This window comes from Atractosteus spatula, chromosome 7, assembly GCF_055471065.1.
Source record: "Atractosteus spatula isolate fAtrSpa1 chromosome 7, fAtrSpa1.hap1, whole genome shotgun sequence".
NCBI classification, from domain to species: Eukaryota; Metazoa; Chordata; class Actinopteri; order Semionotiformes; family Lepisosteidae; genus Atractosteus; species Atractosteus spatula.
The window spans coordinates 40,579,075-40,601,381 of NC_142712.1; the positions used below are offsets into that span (position 1 = coordinate 40,579,075).

At 39.7% G+C, this 22,307-nt stretch overlaps 2 protein-coding genes across 4 annotated transcripts; both read right to left on the reverse strand.

Annotated features, from left to right (window-relative positions):
• Nucleotides 1–409: 409 nt before the first annotated feature.
• snrpe (small nuclear ribonucleoprotein polypeptide E) lies at nt 410–3,634 on the reverse strand. Its single transcript, XM_088921181.1, has 5 exons — nt 3,419–3,634; nt 2,831–2,857; nt 2,291–2,353; nt 1,060–1,138; nt 410–912 (listed from the first exon to the last, which is right to left on the reverse strand). The coding sequence occupies exons 1-5, from the start codon at nt 3,470–3,472 to the stop codon at nt 857–859; spliced, it is 279 nt and encodes a 92-aa protein (XP_088777307.1). The 5' UTR covers nt 3,473–3,634; the 3' UTR covers nt 410–856.
• Nucleotides 3,635–4,063: 429 nt separating this feature from the next.
• On the reverse strand, nt 4,064–19,644 carry zc3h11a (zinc finger CCCH-type containing 11A). 3 transcript variants are annotated; one of them, XM_088920660.1, is made up of 18 exons: nt 19,589–19,644; nt 16,302–16,364; nt 15,672–15,846; nt 14,408–14,527; nt 14,113–14,236; nt 13,660–13,863; nt 12,986–13,072; nt 12,393–12,473; nt 12,043–12,171; nt 11,278–11,382; nt 10,218–10,322; nt 9,818–9,877; nt 8,670–9,167; nt 8,322–8,389; nt 7,631–8,237; nt 7,324–7,502; nt 6,904–7,178; nt 4,064–6,610 (listed from the first exon to the last, which is right to left on the reverse strand). In XM_088920660.1, exons 3-18 carry the CDS (start codon nt 15,723–15,725, stop codon nt 6,394–6,396), a joined length of 2,913 nt encoding a protein of 970 aa, XP_088776786.1. In that variant the 5' UTR covers nt 15,726–15,846; nt 16,302–16,364; nt 19,589–19,644; the 3' UTR covers nt 4,064–6,393. The 3 variants fall into 3 exon arrangements, with proteins under 3 accessions (XP_088776786.1, XP_088776785.1, XP_088776787.1); XM_088920659.1 differs by having other exon boundaries at nt 19,536–19,638; XM_088920661.1 differs by lacking the exon at nt 19,589–19,644 and having other exon boundaries at nt 13,055–13,072; nt 16,302–16,428.
• Between the last annotated feature and the right edge of the window lie 2,663 nt (nt 19,645–22,307).

Sequence of the window (22,307 nt, forward strand, 5' to 3'; positions counted from 1 at the left end):
AGCTTGATTGTGATTTAATGGACACTCAGCAATAACCTGCAATCCATCTCCCATATTAGTGCATTCAATTTACTGTACATTAAACTACAACCAACAAATATGTTAATGTTGATGGTGAGTATAAGCAAAAAATGTAACCTGCTTGTTTTACTGTATTACAGTGGCAGAGAAGATGCTGCAGTCACCAGCAAAAAAAAACCTGAAGACATCACTTCACCCCCCCTCAGAGCACATACAGCGCTTGAGTTAATAAAGGGTTGATTATCAACTTCCAGAATGTGAATGTCGGCTTTGTGCTTTATAAAAAACATACTGCAGCAGGGAGGAAGAATACCGACAGTGGCAGATGTAAGCAGTGATAAGGAAGGGCTGAGCGACATGGTAAACCAGCAATGAGACAGAGCCGGGGTTTAGACCTGGAGAGACAGCTTGCCTTTAATGGAGCAGTTTATATAAAACAAAAAATAGTTTTCACAACATCCAGCTGCTCAGCATCATCACTTGGGGCTGAAGAACACTCGCAACATGAATGGAATGTCGGCACCTTTCCTATCAGTTTCAAAGGTGCTCTCCATTCCATGTTAAAGTTTAATTTCCCAAAATAAAATCACCTTGGTCATAAAAATAAGAGGATTACAAAAAGCACTCCAGTTTTATTGGTACACACTACACAAGAAAATACAAAATAAGCGGTCAGAAAGACTCCATTCAGCATACATCTGTCTGTTATATAGTTGGGTGGTTAAAGCCTAAAATACTCTTATGACCATCAACATACATTTCATCACCTGCTCCACAACAGCCACAACCGATCAAAGAAACTATTGGCCATTAAACAAGGGATACCCTGGGTGCACTAGTTCGCCACACTTTGTAGTAGGGTGATATTGTCTCCTTTCAGCATTATCCGTCCTGCAAGAGAAAGAAACAAGTCATTCAGATTAACCACATATTAGTTTCAGCATAACCTAAACTGGACATGAAGCCATTTTAATGTAGACTAGTACCAAAAAAAGCTCAAGTCATGGATAAAAAAAAAGAATAAGCAAACATGCTTACCAAGGGGTTTTCTGGTTTTTGTTTTCATGTGAACCTCTTCAGCGTCATCAAGCACCAAGTTCATGTATTCATCAAAACCCTGAAATTAACAAAATTATAAGACATGGACAGGGAAAAAGTGGGATTTAGTCAATGTAGATCCCTCAAAAATGACACACCTAACGTGCACAGAAAATTCATTTATGTGCAAACAGCAACACATAAAACCAACCGCTTCCCTCGGCTAATATTCCAACAAACTTTCTAACTGCTTCTTTAAATTCGGGGTAGCTGGGGAGCTGGAGCCTGTCCCAGCAAGCAACGGGCACAGGCAGGATACACCCTGGACAGGACACCAGTCCACTGCAGGATGCACACTCTAACAGAAACACGCACACATTCCCATCAGGGTCAAATTGTCCCTGAGGCCAATTAACCTACCAGAATGGACTGTGGGAGGAGACTGGAGCACCTGTCAGAAACCCACATGAACACGAGGAGAACTTGCAGACTCTCACGGTGCTTGCTCTTTTCCCATAGACAAATTCCAGACCTTTTCCAGACTTCTTCCAGGCTTTTACATTTTCAAAACCCTTCCATAACATTTGTCTCTGTTAAATATGTGCATGCTTTATTGACAATTTTCTTGTAACTGTCCAATTCCAATAAATAAAACCAATTAATGTACACAGAATAAATATCCATATTCCAGTTTTCATCAGTTCAATGATTTAGGGAACATTTAAGAATACCATCTGTTAAGATTGATCCCAACAGAAACGTTCCATCTCTTTAGAGATTTACTAGTGACCCATAAAACCTGCTTGATTGGGGTCTCAAGAACTCTAGTTGGAGATCCCTGGAATAGAACATTAAGAACAATCCCCCCTACAGAGAGTAGTATATACTACTATCAAACAATTACACTATATTGATGTAACAGCTTTTAATTGGACCTACAGTAGTTCATCTGAGACTGGCTTCATGTTCTTTTAAGGGAGCCAGAACCAAGTGCCAGGTCCTATATTAGGTATGATGTCACCCCCTTTCCAGTACATTTGCAGTAGCAATTGCCATTTTAAACTACTTATAAAACCTGAAATGTGTCAAACTGCCATTAAACCTGATCTATATCCAATCCTGTGTAATGGAAAAATGGTACACCCTGCTGTGTGATATCAGAAGCAGAAAGCAGAGCATCCGGGGCTGAAGAAATGCAGCAGTTCTGTGGAAGAGCTCAGGATTCACTCACAATAATGCAGCCTTCTATCCGCATGTTAACTTGTTCATACAGCCACACCTGGATCCTGGATCGCTGAGAAGGAGAGAGACAGGAGTGAACTAGCTGAAGTCAAGATGTGGTTGAAGGCTTAAAAGCCCTGTCCAGTGTGACAGGAAAACCCTGTGAAAAGTGTCAGGACTGTTTTATTAGACTCTTTAACTGAGGTTACATACAGGCAGGGCTACAAAATGTTCAGATCACTGACTCCTTCATTACAGAAAATGTTAATGATGTTCTTTGGAATACATTCTCAGCATTCATACACAGGCACCTAGCACATCATAAGCACGAGCATGTAATCTTCTACACATGCTGTATAAATCTGCAGCTTTCTTGAGTGAGGGGGCCATTAAAAAAAAATTAATTACGTTTTTTCTCTGGAAGCATGGAAACTTGAAAGACCTGGGTCTTCAACAGAGAATCCGTGTGTATGAGTAGCCGATATATTGAACAAATGCAACCAAAGGCTAACTAATGACTTTGAAAGTAGCTTAAAGAAACAAAACTTACATTTTGAAGATATCTGAAGATAAGATTCTGAAGGGATCAGTCAAGGAAAATTAGTTTTCATAAATTCTTCTCACATCAACTCTTACCAGTTATCATTTATCAGTTTAAATGAATAAAGCCTTCGGTCTTCAGCGGGAATCCACACTTTTAAGACAACACGCGTTATAAATAAAAAGCATATAATGTAAATGCGTATGCCAATTACTAGTTTCTGAATCATTTACTGTTAAGAATCTAATACGTTCGTGATACCAAAACAAAAAACTAGCGAAGCGCGTTATGTCATGTTGGGTAAGGCCAGAGTTGATTAAACAGTTTGTAGAATGCCCTTTTCTGATTTGAAACTATTACAAGTTATTACAATTAAAAAAAAAACTTACATATTAACCGAATAGAGGGGTATATCAGTCTGTTATTCACACAGAAGCAGACGACAATTCAGGCCAACATATCTAATGTAAATAGCAGTGTACGAACGCCGACAATGTAGACATAAAAAGAGTTCTTACTAGCTAGGCCAAACTACATAACATTTATGCACACCGGCTCACACAACGCATGCAGAGCACTATGCGTTTCAAAGGATACAATCGGCTGCACCATAACCTTCTGAACCTTCTGTCCTTGGCCTCTGTACGCCATAGTTCTGTAAGTTCTGCTGGTTCAAAATTAACCTTAAAAACAGACTCTTTCACAGAATTACCGGGTCCGGTCTTCCTGTCGAACACCGCGCTTCTTTTCTTCTCTCTGCGGACGGTGCCCCCACGCTGCAACTTCCCTTCAATGGCGGAATTTCCGGGTCACTTCAAAGCAGCGTAAGATGTTGGAGGATTAAGTTTCTGGCCTCGGTAAGCTACAAAAATGTTTGCGCCATCTGCTGATGGGAGTTCGCTAGACCATTGGAATTGTATACTTCAATTGCAAAGTACAACTACGGAAATAGGACATACGGAACAAATTTTCTTTGGTTTAAGAACTGTAAAAAAGAGACAATATCATCCTAAAAGCAATATTTCGCCAAACGGAAGTGAAAATTACCACCTAATTTCTCATAAATGTTTAGGTACAAAGAACGATATCTAGCCCCAGGATCAACAGAAGCTAACTCTGCAGATCTTTGTGTTTTTGTATGAATAATGACAGAAATTACAGAATGTTTTTGCCTCCATTCACTAGCTTATCATTAAAAATCTGCAACAAATGGGAGTGACACTGAAAATGCAAACAAATCTATGGTTTTGAAAAAGGCATTTTTTATTTACAAATAAGTGAATTTTGGAAACGGTATACAGGCATTTAATTATAACAGAAATTTAACCGACAGAAAATAGGACAAGGAACCCAGTCCAGCCCCCTTAACAGACCATACATCTCAAATGTAGCAATATAGCCACTTTTAAGATTTGTGGTCAATGGTGAGAAAAATAAAATATAAATGTATTTCCCTCACATGAACACAACCTATTTCACATTCTGAAAACATCCACAGCCTGGTGACACACACCTTACTGAAATGTTTTAACTAGAGTACATATACTTTCATTCACACAGCACAGTGCAGAAGAAAAATGAGAAACAATGTTCCCTCCACAAAAGACAGTCATCCCTGAGAAGCTTCAAGATTGTAAAATATACTACTAGTTTTTCAGGGGGGAGAACACAGCACTATGTTGAGATGAAACATGATACGGCACTCTTGAAAAATTAAAACATGGTCCCCAGTGGAATTTCAGCACCACATTTTAGATTAAGACACTCTTTAAATGATGTAAATTATAGTACACAATTACATTAAAGCAACTGGGTTTGCCTTTTGTGTTTTTAGTTTGTATCTCCTGTTTGCTAGTTACAAAACCTCTCCATCCTCTAGTGCTTCCAATGTAATGAATCCTATAATTGTTTTTTGAAGTGAAGATGTATGCCTTATGCAACAAGCTACAGACAGTATTTCCAAAGAATGGAAGAGACTGCACGCTGGCTGCACTGGCGATGTGTGAAAAAGGCTTTTGCACTAGAACTGGTGTGCACTATATAACAGTGGACTGAAATGCAATCTGCAAACTGCACTGACTTTGTTGGCTGACACCCTTGAGAGTTATTTCCTTACTTTATGTGTAGATAAAATTACCATTGTCAGAAGTTTAGCTCAGTTTTGCCTATCAGCACGACAAGCTGACAGTACCAAGCAGATTTCATGGCAAACTCCACCAAAAGCGGATATGTACCCTCCCTCCAAACTGATAAATTCCACTCAAGTAGTGCTCATTTCCTAATTAATACAGACTCACTTAAAGGGATATACATATTGTAACAGAACAAGCCCTTTACCTGGATGAACTAGGTCTGTTTTTTTTTTCAAATTTCATCCTACCCCACATGTAAAAGACCATTGTGTTCACAGTACAGTCAGTAAGATTTACAAATAAACATTTTTTGGAGGTCTTCCAGGACAATATAATGGAGTACAAATCACACACTGTGCTCAGCAATAACAGGTAATTAAGCAGTTACAGGTCAGTCACTCAGTTTTTTTTTTTGGAAATAGCAAACCTTGATATGAAGCCATGATGAGCAATATCTTCAAGAGGACAGCAGGGCTGGGTGCAAAAAATGTGAATGCTAATCAGTAAATCCTAAAAGTAAGTGTTGTTAGCTTGTTTTATTCCACACCACAATCTCAGTTATTTCCAGGCTCAAAGTCTTCTTAGCCTATATAGAATAAAAGGTGAAGGTGAAAATAACTATTCTGCACTTGACACCCATGGCGAGCATACAATTCAGACAAATATACATCAACACATTTCAGTCAAGCTGTGGGTCAGATTATGAGTAGCACTGAAAGATGTTCAATATTAGCATTAAACAAAAAAGATAGTGAATCTAACAGTAAGTGTAAGACTGCTTTGTATGGCAGTAGTCACAATTTCTAGAGCAGGCTTTTCCATTCTATACCTGAAGAATGAACAGAATATGAATGGTGTTTTCTTTGAAGCAGTATTTCAACACGATTCTCACGTTTCTTTATGCTATACATTTTTCCATCAGTGAAAGATTAACATAGAACCAGTAAACAAAAAATGCAAATACAGCCAATAAAAATTCCCTCTGGGAACACTGTGTGTAATTTTGACATTTAAATGTTAAATGTGTAGCAACTACTATACAGACAAAAGAAGGGAGCTTAAGAAATAATAAAAAACAGAAAGATCTCCCTGCTTTTTACAATACCTTTTTTTAAAAAACAAAAAAGCACCGTGCACTTCAAGTTATGCAGTGCAAACCACCATACCTCCTGATTGTGTAAAAATCATTGAGGAGACACACTGGAGGTACTGCATTTGAAGTTCTAGCACTAAAATGTTAACATTGGGCCGCCAATGGATGTTGGGTAAACCATTCCAAACTTCATTAAAAAGTCAGTTTTTAAGGTAAAATACAGGGGAGGGGGAATAAAAACCCACAAGTCAGCCGATTTGTTTAAAAAAGTGCCCTTTTCATCTAAGTGAAGGTAGCAACCGTTAAGCTGTCCAAAGAGAAACTGAAAAGGACCCTCTGCCCTGCCCCTAGCTGCCAATCATCTCAGACAGCTCCAGCAGCAGATCCTCGTCATCCTTAGCAGGGTCCAGCTCAATCTCGTTGTCCAGGCCGTCGTCAAACTCCTTGATCAGTTCCTCAAAGTCATCTACTTCCGTGCCCGGGACCCGCGAGGACGCCGAGCTCAGCCGGCGTGTCTTCGCAAGGGGGGCGGCACGCACTGGGGGGCTCGTCACTGCAGCAGAGCTGGGGGTGGGCACACAGAAAGGAAAAGTTAAAGTAAGAAAGAACATGTGACCTGGAGCAAAGAAGGAAATTATTTTTTAAAAAGCCTGACGGAATGGACAGTTATGCTCTCAAGAAAGAAAACCGTAACAGGGAGTGTCCACTTCAGCACCGGGAAAAAAATAAAAGTCATTTTAAGAATTAAGATTAGTGCATTTAAATATTACTAAATTTAACACAGAGAGGGATTTTGAATTGTCCCAAGATTAAGCTGCGTTAAAATGAAAGGCTTGTGATCAGGGGTGCAGTTTTACCTCTGTGGAACTGACAGAGTATCTCTGGCTGGGATGGCACTAGGCTTGGGCACAGGCAGCTCACACTCTGGAGCAGGTGGTCTCTGAGGCTGTGCCTGTGGGGCAGCAGGAGACTGGGTGACAGACAATTTGTCGGACTCCTCTTGGGGGATGGTGCTGGGGTCCTGCAGTGGGGACTCTGGGACAGGGGTCCTGGCTTTCTTTGCAGGTTCTGCGATCTGAGGGCTCTGGAGCGATGATGTCAGGTCAGCCTCTGTATCTGTGAGCGCTGGAGTCTGAAAACAAAATTACTGTGAAAATGAGAACTTTCCAATTGCAGTCTGACTCAAGAATATTTAATTTAAAAAATTTAGTAATTAATCCTTTCCTGTTTTCGCCCAAACTACAAAAAAAAAGAGTGAAGTAGCTGCTTGCTCTCACCTCAGGCCACCTGCACAGCAGATCCTGCTCTTGCTCCTCCGATGCTGCGGGGGCGCTATTCAGAGGCTTGACAGCCGCAACTGCAGAGCGGTGGCTCTCAGGCACTTTGCGCTTTTGGCCAAGTCTAACTGGGGTAGCTGGTTTTACCACTGACGGCTTCACATTCAACTTGGGCCTCACTGAAATGTTTATAAGAAAGAGAAGGATGAGACAAAGTTTTTGGAATTTGTTGTTAAACACCAGATTATCAAGACACTGATAAAGCGCAACTCTGCACAATGTCAACACGGCACCAAATCAGTACTACCTTTTGGTTCCCGTGTATGTGTAGTGGATCTTTTAGCTGCAGCTTCTTCTGACTTCTCAGCCTGAGGCTCTGGATTAGGGGTCAATGGGGAAGAGATTCCAGGGCTTTCAGCTGAGGAAAGTGTTCCGGCCTCTGGGACCTGGGCTGCAGAAGAGCTTCCCTGGTCATCCACAACAGGTGAGATGGCTGTCTGTTTTGAAGTATTAGCTGAATCTTCAGGAGAATGAGAGTCTTTCTGCTCAACAGCCATAGGTCCTTGCTCCTTTTTTGGGACAGGCACAGTCTCTTTTTTTCTGAGGGTTATGCGTGGTTTGGAAGGGCCTGGTGGTGAGGTTTTCTGTTGGACGGAGGTTGGCACATGCTGGGGGGCACATGCTTTACTTGCTCTCTGCCTGACTGAAATGGGCGATCGCTCGGTCTGTGGAGCTGGTGCTTGCAGGGCCTCTTCGTGTTTCACAGACGAAGGAGAAGCCTCCATAGGTTGTGGAGGGCAGGCCGCTGACTCTTCCTGCTGTCTGCGAAGTCTCTTCTCTCGCATGATCTCTTCAAAGCTCTTCACCTGCACCTTCTCCACTGGCTGATCTCCCTTCCCATTTGTCATCCCTGTCTGAGAGAGGGGGATGCAAAAATGGGTTTAATGTCTCGCCAAAGAAAAGACAAAGAAAAACAGCAGAGCTCAACTCTTTCCTACCTGCACAGGGGGATTTTTGTTTTTTTCTGTCAGTTCTGCGGTTTTCTTCTCCTCTTTACAGGCTGCTCCTGAGAAATGGTGAGAACACACTGGAATGAGTGAACTTAAAGGCAAATGTCTTTCGGAAAAAAATTTCACAGCGTTTCAAACTTTTGAATTTTCTTTTTTATAATGTTTGAAAGAGATATGGATTATTTAAACATAAATCCAACCAAGTTTTGCTTGTGGTGGCTCTGAATCTGTGAACACAAAGACAAATTGCTGCTAACCTGACTTTTCATGAGCTACAAGGATGACTGAAAACCACACTGGATTTTACATAGGATAAAAAAGTTAAAGAGTCATTACCTGCAGATTTGTTAATGCGCAGTATTCTCCTCCTTGTTGGCTCGGGTGCTCTACCTTCACTAGTAGTCACACTCTTCTCTTGATTTCCAGCGTTCTCCAATTTATTCTGCATCCGAGCTGCCTTTTCTCTGCGGATCTCTTCCAAGGTTTTAACCCTCACTTCTTGTGCGGGAGCCCCTTTCCCCGGAGCTTGTACTTCCGGGGCTGCTTCCTTCTCCACAGGGGTTGAAAGAGGATCAGATGAGTTGTCCTTGACTGCCTTGCTCTGCTCTTCTGTCTGCTTTTGGTTCTTGGCATGCAGGATTTCTGAGAAGGTTTTGATATGAGCTTTGGCTGGGGCCTTGATAGTCTTTTTATTGGGGATGGATACCTTGGCCGGGGCTTGCTCAGGCTGGGTCTTCTCTTCTCCCATCTGTGCCTTGGCTGCTTTCTCCTGTCTGATCTCCTCCAGAGTCTTAATGCGGATCTCACCTGTTGACTTGCCCTGACCACCGCAATCTGGCAAGGCCAAGAATTTAAGATGAGTTAATTACTTATGTTAGTGTTACAGAATGCTAATTTTGGCAAAATAATAAACATGAGAAAAACATAAAAAAGAACAGCACCTCTCAATAGTCACAAAGGACTACAGGGAAATTAAAATATAGTATCCTACTTGTTGTTTAGAGAGTTCATTGTATAGTACCACTTTCAAAACACTTGTATCAAGTCACACTGCCAATGTGCCAAACATCATCAGTACAGTGTAATCCTCCACCTTCAAACGAGCCTGTTAGTGCTTCGAGGACTGACTCTTGCCCAATCAGGCACTGGGTTCATACACACACTATAAAATCCCTGCAGAAAGTGGGATACCTGGGACAACATGGTCTACAAATGCTGTATTAGTGATTGTGGTGTAAAACTGTTTTCATATACACCATTATACATTCTATGAATAAAACAATTCTCATTGGCCTGATAATATCAATAATTTACTGACAGGCTTTGAAAGATCTCTCTATATCATGATAGCCCCTGATTATGTACACAGTGGTAAAACAAAAAGTAATTTTCTGTAACTATATATGCTTTTATTTTAAGGTACCTTACAATTTGTATTTTATATCTCATTTTTTTAATACTTGTGAAAGTTCGTTCCAGCTTACCCATTTCAGAAGTAGCATGTTCAACAGGTAAACCCAGTCTCTCTCGTACTGGTTTTGGAACTAAAAAATGAATTAGAAGAAAAGCAGATTTTAAAAATTAAGTAAAGCAACAATCCCATTTCAATTATGAATTAATAATTGCTAAGTGCTTTTTCTACCGGATTTAGAATAATAGAAGCTCTGGACAGAAGTGCTTGGATCAGTTCTTCTTATTTAATTCCACTTACACTTGTATCCTAAATTTGATTCATAATTATTCAAATTAAATTCCACAATAGGAATGAAAAAAATCAGTCCCCATTCCAATAGGAATATGGGATTCAGTCCTTTAAACCTTTTACAAAACAATTTGAAATCAAAACAAAGACAAAGCAGAAATAGTGCAATAATAACTCCTTACCTTTTGGTGGAAGAATATCAGCACTGTCATCCGTACAGTTCACTTTCCTGCCTAGGCGGTCAGCCAGACTGCGTTTCAGGGGCAGGTCACTTACAACAGCCAGTTCTACAGAGAAAAAACATCAAAACATAAGCTTTTGTCTAAACACCTCCACTACTGTACATTTTAAACAAGAAGTAAGGTTAAAATTTTAACTTTAGATGTATATTTCATGCACTTAAAAATTAATTGCTTAAGTCTTTTTTCTGAGAATTTACCTATTTAACATCTGTCCGTTTCTGGTCACCAGCCTATGGCTGGGCACACACATGAGAGGACTATTTAGAAAGGTTAAGGAAATCGGTATCTGTCTGGAATGCAGGAAAAAACTGGAGAATACAGAACAATTCCACATTGCCATGGAGAGAACATGCAAACCCTGTACACAAGGTATCACAAGCTAGACCGCCACATTTTACACAGAAATGCAAAATCTGTACATTTGCCCAGGCTGAAATGAACAGTTCAGACAGACCATGTAGGGCATGATTTCTGCAGCCAGGATGATGCCCTGTGACTGAAAGATTTCTACTGACCAAAAAAATAAAGAATGGATACACCATAAGGCTAAAACAGCATCACATGAACAGATTATAGTGATACTATCTAGTAATGCATTTCCCTAAAAGTAGAATGCCATTTCCTAGGCAAGACACTGAGGTCACAAAAGTTGTCATTGTTGACTGGTTACCTGTGATCTTGAAAATTGTCTTGTCAGGCTCTTATATATTATTGAGCACACAATACATGGCCCTTTGTTCTCCCATGCCTTCAGTGGCTGTCTTTGATTTGAGTTCAACCCACAAGGTGAACCTGAACAGGTTTTTAAAACTCGGCTATCAACACTAAAGCTTAAAGATTACAGTGATCAGGGTACCATTACACACAATAAATCACAGTACCTTGACCCTTCAGCATGGTCTTCCTATGCTGCGCACAATGAGCCAGTAAGTATGGTTTGATATTGGTCTCCCTGCTCTGTGCACATTGAACCAGTAAGGTGTAAGCTGCCACATTGTACCTTTATTCACAAGGACGGTCACGTCTCCCATCAGGGCAGCCTTTCGCTTCCCAAGCCTCTCAGCAATGTTACACTTAACAGGCACGTCACCCTTGACTGGGACACCTGTCACAGGAAGAAAAATACAGTAAATCAAGAGCTGCACCTTCAATGCAGTACCAAAATTAGTTTCATTCCAGACGTGTATGACAAACACCCACTGGAAAAAAAAGCAAAGCAACATTACAGTAAATAGTTGTAATTCTGCTGCTTTAATCAAGGGAAGTAAAGTGGCATATTGTGTTACAACTACACGAAGGTTAACCACTATCAGCTATTTAATCTCTATACGTTCCAAAGATACAAATGTCAAGCAAAATTATAGTGAATTCAACTCAGCTACTGATGTTTAAATATACGTTTCTTTATCTACACAAGAGTCACCACTGCAGCCCAAGATGGTGTCGTTTCTTCCAGATAAGCATCAGTCTGCAGTGAGAATCACATTATCATCTTCAGATGTAGAGAAATAAATGCTAACGTAACCGAGGATAGATGCCAAATATGACTCTTGATAAGATTTTTGTGAAAACATTTATAGCTCCAGTCCTTGGGCCTTAATGCAGCTTTTAGTAGCCTAGTCAATCTAATTTTACAATATTAAACAGTGTATTATAGTAGTACCATTTTACCTTCATCTTTCAGACCTCAGTGGTCAAGGATCAGTGATGCACCAATGCTAAGAAACACCACAAACACAAATACAAATGCTGATTATAAATTTACCTTCCTCAGTGGAGGGAAATAGTCTCAGCACAGTCCTCACATTCTCCTTTTCCAGACCGTTTCCATTCTTCTGCTGGGCAGTTTGGGAAAGAACTGTAGCTGACTGGGGAAGACTCTCTGAGGTAAAACCTGCGTGATTTGAGTAAAGATCAGTCCAAATCTAACTAGATCAATTAATTTCTCTGGAATTTTCTACATGCGTGCTTCTTTGGAAGTGAACTAGTTTTCAAATAAAACAAATTCACATTTGCAAATGCAAAGAAGAAAACAGATAAATCATACAGAAAGAAATTAAATTTAATGCAAGTAAAATGTGAAAGACAACACAGAGCATTTCAAAATATAATTACCAGCTTTCTTTAAATTTGCCTTGAGTGCTTTCCTCAACCGTATTTCTTCAAGTGTTTTAATGCCAAAGTTCAATGAATCATCTGAAAAGCAAAAAAAAAAGACTTAACTGGATGGTTTAACACACCAAGATCTGCAAGACTTGTTTACATTAAATAACATTAGGTAGTCTATGATCAGTCCTAATTGGGAGTCTGAATTTTTAAAAAAGTCATTTCAAAATTTGTTAACAAATGTTTAAACACATAACTATGAGTTTATGGATGCTGATTAGCACCAATCTAATTCCAACATTAAATTCATAGTATTGTAAAGTAACTATGAAAACACCCAGTGTACCCAGTCATTTTTGTTTAATGCAGTTCATTTAATCTACTTACACTGGACCCAAGGGCAACTGTGTCTTGAAAATGTTATGACTCCTTTCTTTGGTTCACATTTTATTACAAACCCTTTTTCAGGCTGCTAAACAAAACATTTAACATTTAATTAAGTTGTTTAAAAATGTAAATTGATGCAGAGAAATACTTTTTTTATAACAAGGTCAAGAAAGGTAGCATGCAATGGTAGTTTGCAAATCAGAACATTCTCATGCCTTTGCTGGAGACCAGTTTTCTTGGTGATGTCAACTTCGACGAATCTGATCCAGCTTTAAGCTCCTCACCTTCCTCCGAGATTTGATCTGTACGGTAGCAGAGGAGCACAAAATGTCAAAACGTAAAGCACTTTCCTTGAAACATTCCATACAAAGACATGTTAATGACTAACATTCATTGATGAGTATCAATATATGCCTCTAACGACATAAGCAAGATTAAAAATGATAAGAGGTCATTCAGCCCATCTAGTCTGCTTAATTGTTAACAACTTATTCATCCTAGGATCTCACCCAGCCATTTCTTGAAAGATGTCAGGACTAAGTTTTTGCTATGACAAAGTGGCTATTCAGCTTGTTCTGAACCCCAACAAGCTTAATTACAACCCACAACTTAAAAAATACTCCAGGAAATCAAAACCATTTTAAAACTACAAAATGAATGTTTGCAAATTAGATGTACAATGTGCACATTACAAACATTAAGGTTATAAATGACAGGAGGCTGTGTGCCCCATCTTGCTCTTTTGTGTATTTAACTGCTTACTGATTCAAGCATTCGGTCCAGCAATTTCTCAAAGGATAAAATACGATGCAAAAGAGACATGAACCATCCTATGCAGTTGTCTGATCTGTGCACTCTCACACGGTGCACAGTGTATCCCCAATGTTACCTTCGTCATCCTCGTCTTCATCGTCAGCTGGGTTGATGACCACTGGTGGGTGAGTGGGGCTCGGGACATTCTCTGAATTATCCGCCTTGATGACTCCTCGGAGCTGAGGGTTGGCTGGGTTTGGGAGCGCAGATGGGGCTGGGGTAGGGGGGACAGGAGCCCCAGAGGCCTCCTCTCCAGTTTCCTCCTTCCTCAAGACAGGACCTGCACCATCACAAGAAAAAATACAACAAATGAAAAAAATCCAATCACTCACCTCCAATACCGGTGACTGGTCTTCAAAAAAACTGTGATGGCAGTTTAGCCACAATAAAAAAAAATCATCTTTACTGCCTAGTCATTTGGACTCGTAGTATGAATGCTTCAGATATCCCCAACATCAAACATGCCGGAAAAGAAAACAGTACCCGAATAAGCAAACACTTTGCTGTTCATAAAAAAGCAGCAGTTCACCTTTACTTGGAGGAAGGAATATTCCGTCAATGACCCGGGGCTTGTCGTGGTGAAAGGCACAGTTCGCTTTCTGACAACCAGCAGACTGGTTCTCCCAGTAACAGGGAATCTCACTTCGTTTTTTCTGCAGGGTGGAAAAATTGCAAAAACATACTTAAAAAATGCTTCCTTTTTCTGTTAAAAAAAAGTCAAGATTATATATGCTATGCAGGAGCATTAATCCATAGGAAGTTGGAGGCAGCAGCACATCAACGGGAATGTGAAATCTGGAGGCAGGGAGCAGAGGGGGACTCACCTCAATCTCCGTGTGGCGGAACTTGCAGATCTTGCGAAAGCAGCGGCTCTCCTGCCACAGAGTGCACACAACCTCGCTGCCCATGGCTGCTTCGCAGTGGCGGAAGGAACAGCTGTCACCCTGCAAGGAGCGCCATTGCGAAAGTGGTTTGAGTTGCACCACATTTAAAACGCCTTCCAGACACACACTTCATCCAAACAAAACAACTGCTATGCAGAACCTTCTCGTTTCTATTTCAATAAATTGCTATATGTGTGGAAATTTCAAAGCTGTGACCAAGGATTGATCTAAAATGTGTAGAAACTGGAGTTTTTTTTTTGCAATGGGAACATGCCATTACAGGCTGAAATAGATGAGTTACATTTTTGTATTAAGTGCACATAAAGCTTAACTACATTTAACCACTAAATCTGAATTTTAAAAGTCTTTGAAAAGGGTAGCTAACACTACCCATTTGATTATACCCATTCGCTAGTCCACCCTCCCATTTTAATAAAATTTTACTTGAGAACCTGAGCATGATTGTAAGTTTCAGCCTTTGTTAAAAACTATGACCTTCTATCATTTAAAAACAGTGTGGGCCATCATTGTAGTACATCACTGATTTACTGCTTTTCTCTTGAAATGGAAATGATAAATATTTATTATTCTTAACTGAATAATGTCACGATTATAGACATCTGTATTTGAAAATATAAGCCCCACCGAGCTAATGAATCCTGATGAATTCTGGAATATAAAATGTAGCTAGCCCAGTTAAACTCTTGGCAATCATTCCAGGATTTAATACTTTCACATTGTTTCTGACCCTAGAGAACAACACCCAATGACAGTTCTCTATATTACATCACCAAAAATAATGTAGGCCTGAGTGATAAGAGTGCATGATAAAGGTTTATGCACCATAAAGGACACTGTAAGAAATTTATTTTCCACTGTTTTCTATCTGGCCATAAAAAGTAGTACCTAGGGCAGTACAAAATGCATCAGGTGCTCAAAGGGCCAGCAATTAAAACAAAGAGCTCTCTGTAACCCAGGGACACCAACAGTCCTACAGGGACCAAATGAATGTTTACTTGCATATACAAACTTGCATAAGAGCAGAAGACTTATAATCTACTTAAAATGATAATAAATGAAAATACAATTTCCAAAATCAATACATCTCAGGCCTGGACAATCAAAACTGTATTTTTCAAATGTACAGAAAGCATCAGAGTAGCCTTTCGCATGATCACTATGGCAAGTACCCCACTCATCTTACCTTCACGCAGGTGGAATAGTAGTAGAAATAGCAGTCATCTCCTTGGTTAGACATGCTCAAGCAGATACGAAATATAACTTTGGCTTCTTCCTTGCTGGTCTGAGTTATTTTTCTAACGACGGTGATCTTCTCTTGGGTCGCGTCTCTTCAAGAACCAGGCCCGCAGGAATCTCCCCTGCTCATGGGTAAAGATAAATGCTCTGAAGTATTTTATTCAGATAGTCTGCTGTTAGCACTGTCACCACAATCACACAAAAACAAATAATAATAATGCTCCTATCAGTTCAGGCTAGACCACACTTTTTAAAAGCACAGCCAACAATTAATTTTTCAGCTCTGTTTTTGCAAACAGCCTAAGGTGGAGTGCACTGACCTTCAATGGGGTTTCTGCCAAAAGAGTTTTTTTAAAACCGTCAATAGGCACTGCTCAATGGTTTTAGGCAGGATATAAAGGTAAAACATGAAATTGGAAAATGGGAATGCTTTCAATATACACAAGAAAAGATGAATCTAGGGCTGTTAGATTCACCTGGCATACATACAATCAAGGGTGTCATATATTCATTAACATTAATTAATGAGAGATCCCCACACCTAACCAGAGAAAGATGAGACACGCCCCTTTTTTACCTGGTGTGGCTGAGTGGGTCCTTCCTTTCTTCACCCACTTCCACTCGATGTGTCCTGCAGGTCCTGAAGGAACACTCACTCCATGAGTTACAACGAACAGGGCCAGAGACACTTGCTTTACTTCCCCTCTCCGATACACAGCTTCACATCAGACTGCACATCACTAGAGATGGATGGGGCAAGTCCTTTTTTATTTTTGTGTGTAGGGGGGGCGAGGTGGATTGTAGGGTACAGGCTGAAATAGAACTTTCCTCTCGAGTGGGATCCCAGAAGACGGCCAGGAAAACAATTCAGTACTGAGAGGGGGGAGGGGTGGGGGGGTGAGGCCAGAAAAAAAAATCTTCCACTACAGTGTCCAGTGAAGGATAGAGAAACAGGGTAGGGAAACTGCCATGGTTTCACAGCAGCCAAAAAAGCCAAAGAAATCAGCCGTCTTCTGCATAATGAAATTTGATTTTTTTTAAAAAAAACAAATATATTTCCGATCCAGAAATCTTCCGGCTTGGTGAATAAGTTGCTTCTTTACCTAAATCAAGAAAGAAAGAAGACAAACTCCCCCTCTTTGAAAATTTAGGTCAGGAACTGTGATGTAAGACTATACAGAAGGACAGTTCCCTTCCCCCATGGGAAATGGGGGAATTATCCATGCTTTTAAAAAAAAGATGACCTTGCTATAGCTTTTAATCCAATAACCTTTTAAGTACTTCTCCCAGCTTGTCAACACGGCTTTCTTAAAAATTCCAATTTAACCATATTTACTTACAGCAGCTATCAAGTATTGATAGTGTTACAATGAAAATTACTAAAACCATGCATGTCATATTGTCTGAATAACAAACAATGAGATTGGACAGATTAACTCCTGCTGTAAAAAAAGCCATAAGGAAATATGGTTATAGGGTATTTTTTATATCTCTAATTAAAAAATACACCTTGATATAATCTTAAAATGCTCTATACTTTCCTTATAATACTTCATAAATGCAACAACACTGTACACAAATTGTTTAAATTGTAAAATTATGAACCACAGAAGTATTGTTTTAAACCTAGTTCAAGAAGCTGAACAAAACTGAACAGCATTCATTTTCTTTCTAGTTATTTTACTGCTTAATACAAGTTAATCATAAATGCAAGGGATGATATTTAAAAAAATAAACCTGAATTGAGGCTGATTAAAGTGCAAGGTAAAAATTCTTTATGAGAAGAGACTGACATTTTTGGTATTCTAAAAATGTTCAGGGCCAGCTCCAGCTGCAGGCTTTATGTAATGCAGTCATTTTAGAATACTAACCTGTGAGGATAAAAAGGTCTAACTGAGCTACTATCTTGTAAGGTACATTCAGTTTGGTACACTACTGCCCTCATTTGGCTTGATTTTGATGCAGCCTTTAGTCACATAAACATAAGGAGGAACAATAATCTACTGCAACACTTTGGGTTGCAGGGACATTTTGAAAGTACAAAATCAGATTCTAGGTGAAGGTGAGAAAGGATAACATCTGGTTTATTAACCTTTTGCAAACAACTCTAGGTCAAAAAAGGTTTCTGAAGAGACCGTATGATATGGGTAATAACGTGGGGTTTAGGTCTGGTGACCCCATGTCTACTCAAACACAAGTATGCTAATGGCACTGCAAAGGCTGCACAAAATACTGGGGTTTTCCTGTTTTCAATCTGTAAAGAAACTGACAGATCAGCCACATTCTTTGGTGGTGGTAAATGTTAACCAGTGTATTTCCACAGGTGCCTGCCTGTGCGACATCCAGGTTGGTACACGACACTAATTCTCTTGGTGTCTTGGTGCTGTGAGGCTGATATGGCGACATCAAGGCAACTCCAAAACCTGCCGATAAAAGGAGCCCTCACGCCAACATGTGACTGACGCCAAAGTGATGCTGATCCTCTGGGAAACGTTCTCAGGTTCTACTGTGCACACCCGCAACCAGCAACCGAGACAGAACTGGGAAAACTGTTTCCAGTTTCCCATGGTGGGAAGACAATACCGCTTCCCAATTTGTCCATGTTGACTTGCAAGCTGCAGTCATTCGGCCCAGTGAGGGTGACTTGTGTTACAGTTGCCTTGATTTGGATACCAGCAGCCTTGTATGTGGTGCACAGGTCAACTCTGCACATGCAGATGCACAAACACGCACTTCCCACAGGCACCTTCACTTCAAACTTCAGAGATGTGAGCTTTAGCCATTTCTAGAAACTTCACATATCATTTTGTGCCGTTTTTTAGAACAAAGATATTCACAAAAATGGTTCTTCACAGCCAGTCACATAATATTCAACCAGGCCAATCAGTTAGCGCTTCATGTTGTATAATCCCTTGATTATGCAACACACTGCAAATTGATTTTCTAAGGTCATTCTGTGCATTTCCCATATTGCTATAACCTGACTGTATAATAGTGACAAGTAACATAGTAACAGAACAAAAGAAAACGCTACACATGCCTTAACATATGTAGTCTGTGTGAAAAGTACAAGTCGTGAGAGACCACTTCGATGATAACAGGACTAAATATTATGAATATGGAGACTGATATGGGGAATATGATAAAACATTCAAGCCTTAACTACATTAAAAACATTTCCCATTTAAGCCTTAACTATATGTATATAAAATGATTTCCCAAACAATTAAGTTAGAATATTGTAAATTAATGTATTTTGTAGCTACTGATACCGTGTCTGAGCGTCCATGATGAAACCCTCTTACTGTAAGGCACTGTATAATGGAGTGAGACCTCGCCAGACGGAGCCATTAGAGCCCATTCTTTTAAGGAGCAAGATTTACCGGGGTTCAAAGACAATGGGTGTCTTTTATCCACAATACTGCAAGCTGCATTTAAACACCTTGTTACAATTAATCATTTAGATCCCCGTTGTTAACATACGTTAACAATTAATTTAGCCTGTTGTTTTGTTTACCCGAACACATCTTGATCACTAAACGTCTTTTATAAAGTAGCTAAGCATCTTTTTACACACCGTAACCAGAAAACTCTCCTATTCCTCATAACAGCGCTGACGAGCACAAATATGAACTGTCATACTGTAATTTTTTAGATCTTAAGGTAATTGAGCCTCACTCACAACAAAAAAAGGCCTTCCGGGCCCGCAAAGCAAACTAAACAAACATCTTCACGTTGCCTTACAGTCTCCAACAACAAACAAAATACCAATACCATACGCCATAGTTTAGTTAAATAACGATGTAGTTACCCGGAATATTTAAAAACAAATATTATATACTCGTGCCCCCCAAGACAACACACCACTCTTCTCTCTCCGTCGGCTCTTCCTCGTCTCTCTGTGGCTTTAGAACAAAGATGGCGCCTGCGTCGCTGGTGCCAGTAAGAAAAATGGCGTCCAATATAGTTACATGGCTTTTGTAAAGATGGAGTATGAAAAGCGTTCCTTTTACCCGTTTTTCTTGAACCGCGAATAAGTACAATATGATTACCCGTCCCTTCTACTTATGACTGATATTGCCGGTCGGTTTCCGGAAAGCCAGTTTAAAAAAACTTCCTTTTAAGAAATAACATCTTATTATCATCTAATGGGATAGCTCTTTCTAGCTTAAATCTGATTTTATTTTTGCTTGAGTGATGTATTTTACTGAGTGGAACTGGCTGTTGTAAAATGTGATACAAAACTGTTTTAAAAATGTTATTTTAAATCTGTCTTAAAGACCTGCAATATTGGAAGCTGATATAGAAAAAGTATAAACTTTGTATATACTATTTTTGTATTACCCAGCAGGATTTTTCTTTAAACATGGTTTATTAGCTACAGGCACAGAAAGATGGATAAAAATGAAATGGTCCAATACAGTTCATAATTTATATTTGTGTTTCAGACCTTAAATAGTGAAGTCTTTGAAAGCTTTAACGATTATGGAAAATATCTGGGTAAATTTGTGGGAGCTTGGAACAAGATACCTTGCCATGCTATCAAAGCTGATACCTTAGCTTCTTTTAAAGGAACAGCTGGATGAGATCATCTGATCACTGAACTACTAAAACAAAGCACGAAAGAAGGACTGAATGACTTTCTCTCATTTGAATCCTTCCTTATATTCTTATGTAATATTTTAAACATTAAATTACTTTTTGCTTTTGGTGGTGGTCCCTTGAGCAAACAATTGTAAAGTTTATCTTGGTATACCTAGTGGGTTGTGGGTTAATGATGGTCAAGGAACGGTACAGAAACACACAATATAAGACCAATATAAGGACAGAGAAAGAGAAGAAACAAGAAGTGGGGAACAAGGAGAGGAGAGACAAGAGTCTGGAAGAGTCGGGACCTGAAGCTTGCCAGCCGAGGGCTCCTACGTCATGATCATCCAAACCAAAGCTGACTGGAGCTAAGTATTTGAACTTTGCTAGAGAAAGCGTGCAATTAACCTTTTCAGGGATCTTGGGTTTCCTAGGTAAAAGATACCTCTCTTAGAAATGTCTTTCCCGCTTGGGGTGCATTTTTAGGGATACAGACTCTCATTTTTCTGTGACATCCGGGGTTCAGAGAGACAGATTTAAGTGCAGGTTGCATTGTATTTATTAGAAGGCAGCTCATCTCTTATGTGATCTCTTTAAACATTAAGGGTTTAATCATGGCGATTGTTTCCTGACAGATAAGACATTACCTTTTCTTTCCAAGGGACGTAAAAGTACTCTTCTGACCATTTGTCGTTGAATTTTTGACCTTCTGCATCAATCTTTCTTTTTTTGACATGGCAGGAATAACTTACAGTTAGCCTCTGGTCAGTTATAACTTTTAGAACCATTTGAAATTATTACCTGCTTTCAAACAAGATAGCATACACTAGACGTCATTTGCGTGACTGAGCCAATCACAGTAGGCAACAAAAGTCCAAATGAATTTACAGTAAGAATCAGTTGTAGCACAGGCGTATGTAACCTTGGCCAAAGCCGACGTCTCATAGGCTACAAGTAAAAAGCAACGTGCAATAGGTGTTGTTCTGCAATTGACCGTTAGTGCTGAGATAGAGCAGCAGAGCTAACAAGTAGAGGCCACAGGCAGAAGATTTTCAAAATCTGATGCAAAAAGTAACCCTCGAGATTCAAACAGAAGTGAGCTGTGGGCCACTCAGAAAAGTTCACAGGCCATAGTTTGCTGACCTATGTTCTTAGAGAAAGCTCTTGCAAATTGGGGGTTATGAATAATTATTTTACTTATTGACTAAACTCCTCGGTCAAATACTGATTTTCACCATTTGTAATAATGTTAACAACAAACTGCAACAGAATTGTTATGTTGCGGCCTTGTTTTAAAGACCTAACAAAGTATTGTTCTTTTTCTTGCAGGAAGTACAGAGTTTGCAATCTTTTGTTTGTGAGTTTGTTGTGTTTTGATAAATAAAAACTGTTCAAAACTGATATAAGCTAGTGGTCTGATCAGTGGAACAGTCAATGGCCTACGAGCAGAGTAGGTTTTCCTCTACAAGGCCATAGGCACAACGATTATGAGCTAACACAAACAAGTAAAGAAATGAAAAGCACAAACCATACTAAAACAACATATAGAAGTAGGTATTGCATCCATTTATACAGCTGAGCTTTTTATAAAAACACCTAAGTGAAGTGTCTTATTCAAGAATGCAGCAGTGCGCCCCCTGGGATTTGAACCCACAACCCCTAGCGCTGAGGGTGTACAGGCAGCAAAAAAGTGCAGCAGGTTTCCAGAAGGTGAAGAGAGAAGTGTGTTTGATCACAAAGAGGTTCAGAAGACAGGTCTAAGACTCTAAACTGACCAGCCATGGAGTCAGGCTAGTTTAGGGTTACAGTTAAACCAGGGTAGAGATTATTATTTCCCACAGGGGAGAAGGGAGAAGCAGGCTGGATCTCCCATTGGCTGAAAGAGAACATAATGTTTTATTTTTTAATTGAAAAGTTAAGGTCAAAAGGTTTAAAGTAGAACACAGCACTGCTCTTCCGTCATTTAAAATTAAGTTCACAGGGGAATCTGGTGAGA

Bases quoted from the DNA above. Each gene is read 5' to 3' on its own strand.
- snrpe (XM_088921181.1), bottom strand. From the start codon at position 3,472: ATGGCGTACAGAGGCCAAGGACAGAAGGTTCAGAAGGTTATGGTGCAG. The intron at 2,858-3,418 runs GTATCCTTTGAA...TGATCCCTTCAG, and splicing joins AGGTTATGGTGCAGCCGATT to AATCTTATCTTCAGATATCT. The intron at 1,139-2,290 runs GTGAGTGAATCC...TGTTAATTTCAG, and splicing joins GGATAGAAGGCTGCATTATT to GGTTTTGATGAATACATGAA.
- zc3h11a (XM_088920660.1), bottom strand. From the start codon at position 15,725: ATGTCTAACCAAGGAGATGACTGCTATTTCTACTACTATTCCACCTGC. The intron at 11,383-12,042 runs GTAAATTTATAA...TTCCTGTGACAG, and splicing joins ATTTCCCTCCACTGAGGAAG to GTGTCCCAGTCAAGGGTGAC. The intron at 9,168-9,817 runs GTAAGCTGGAAC...TGGCCTTGCCAG, and splicing joins ACATGCTACTTCTGAAATGG to ATTGCGGTGGTCAGGGCAAG.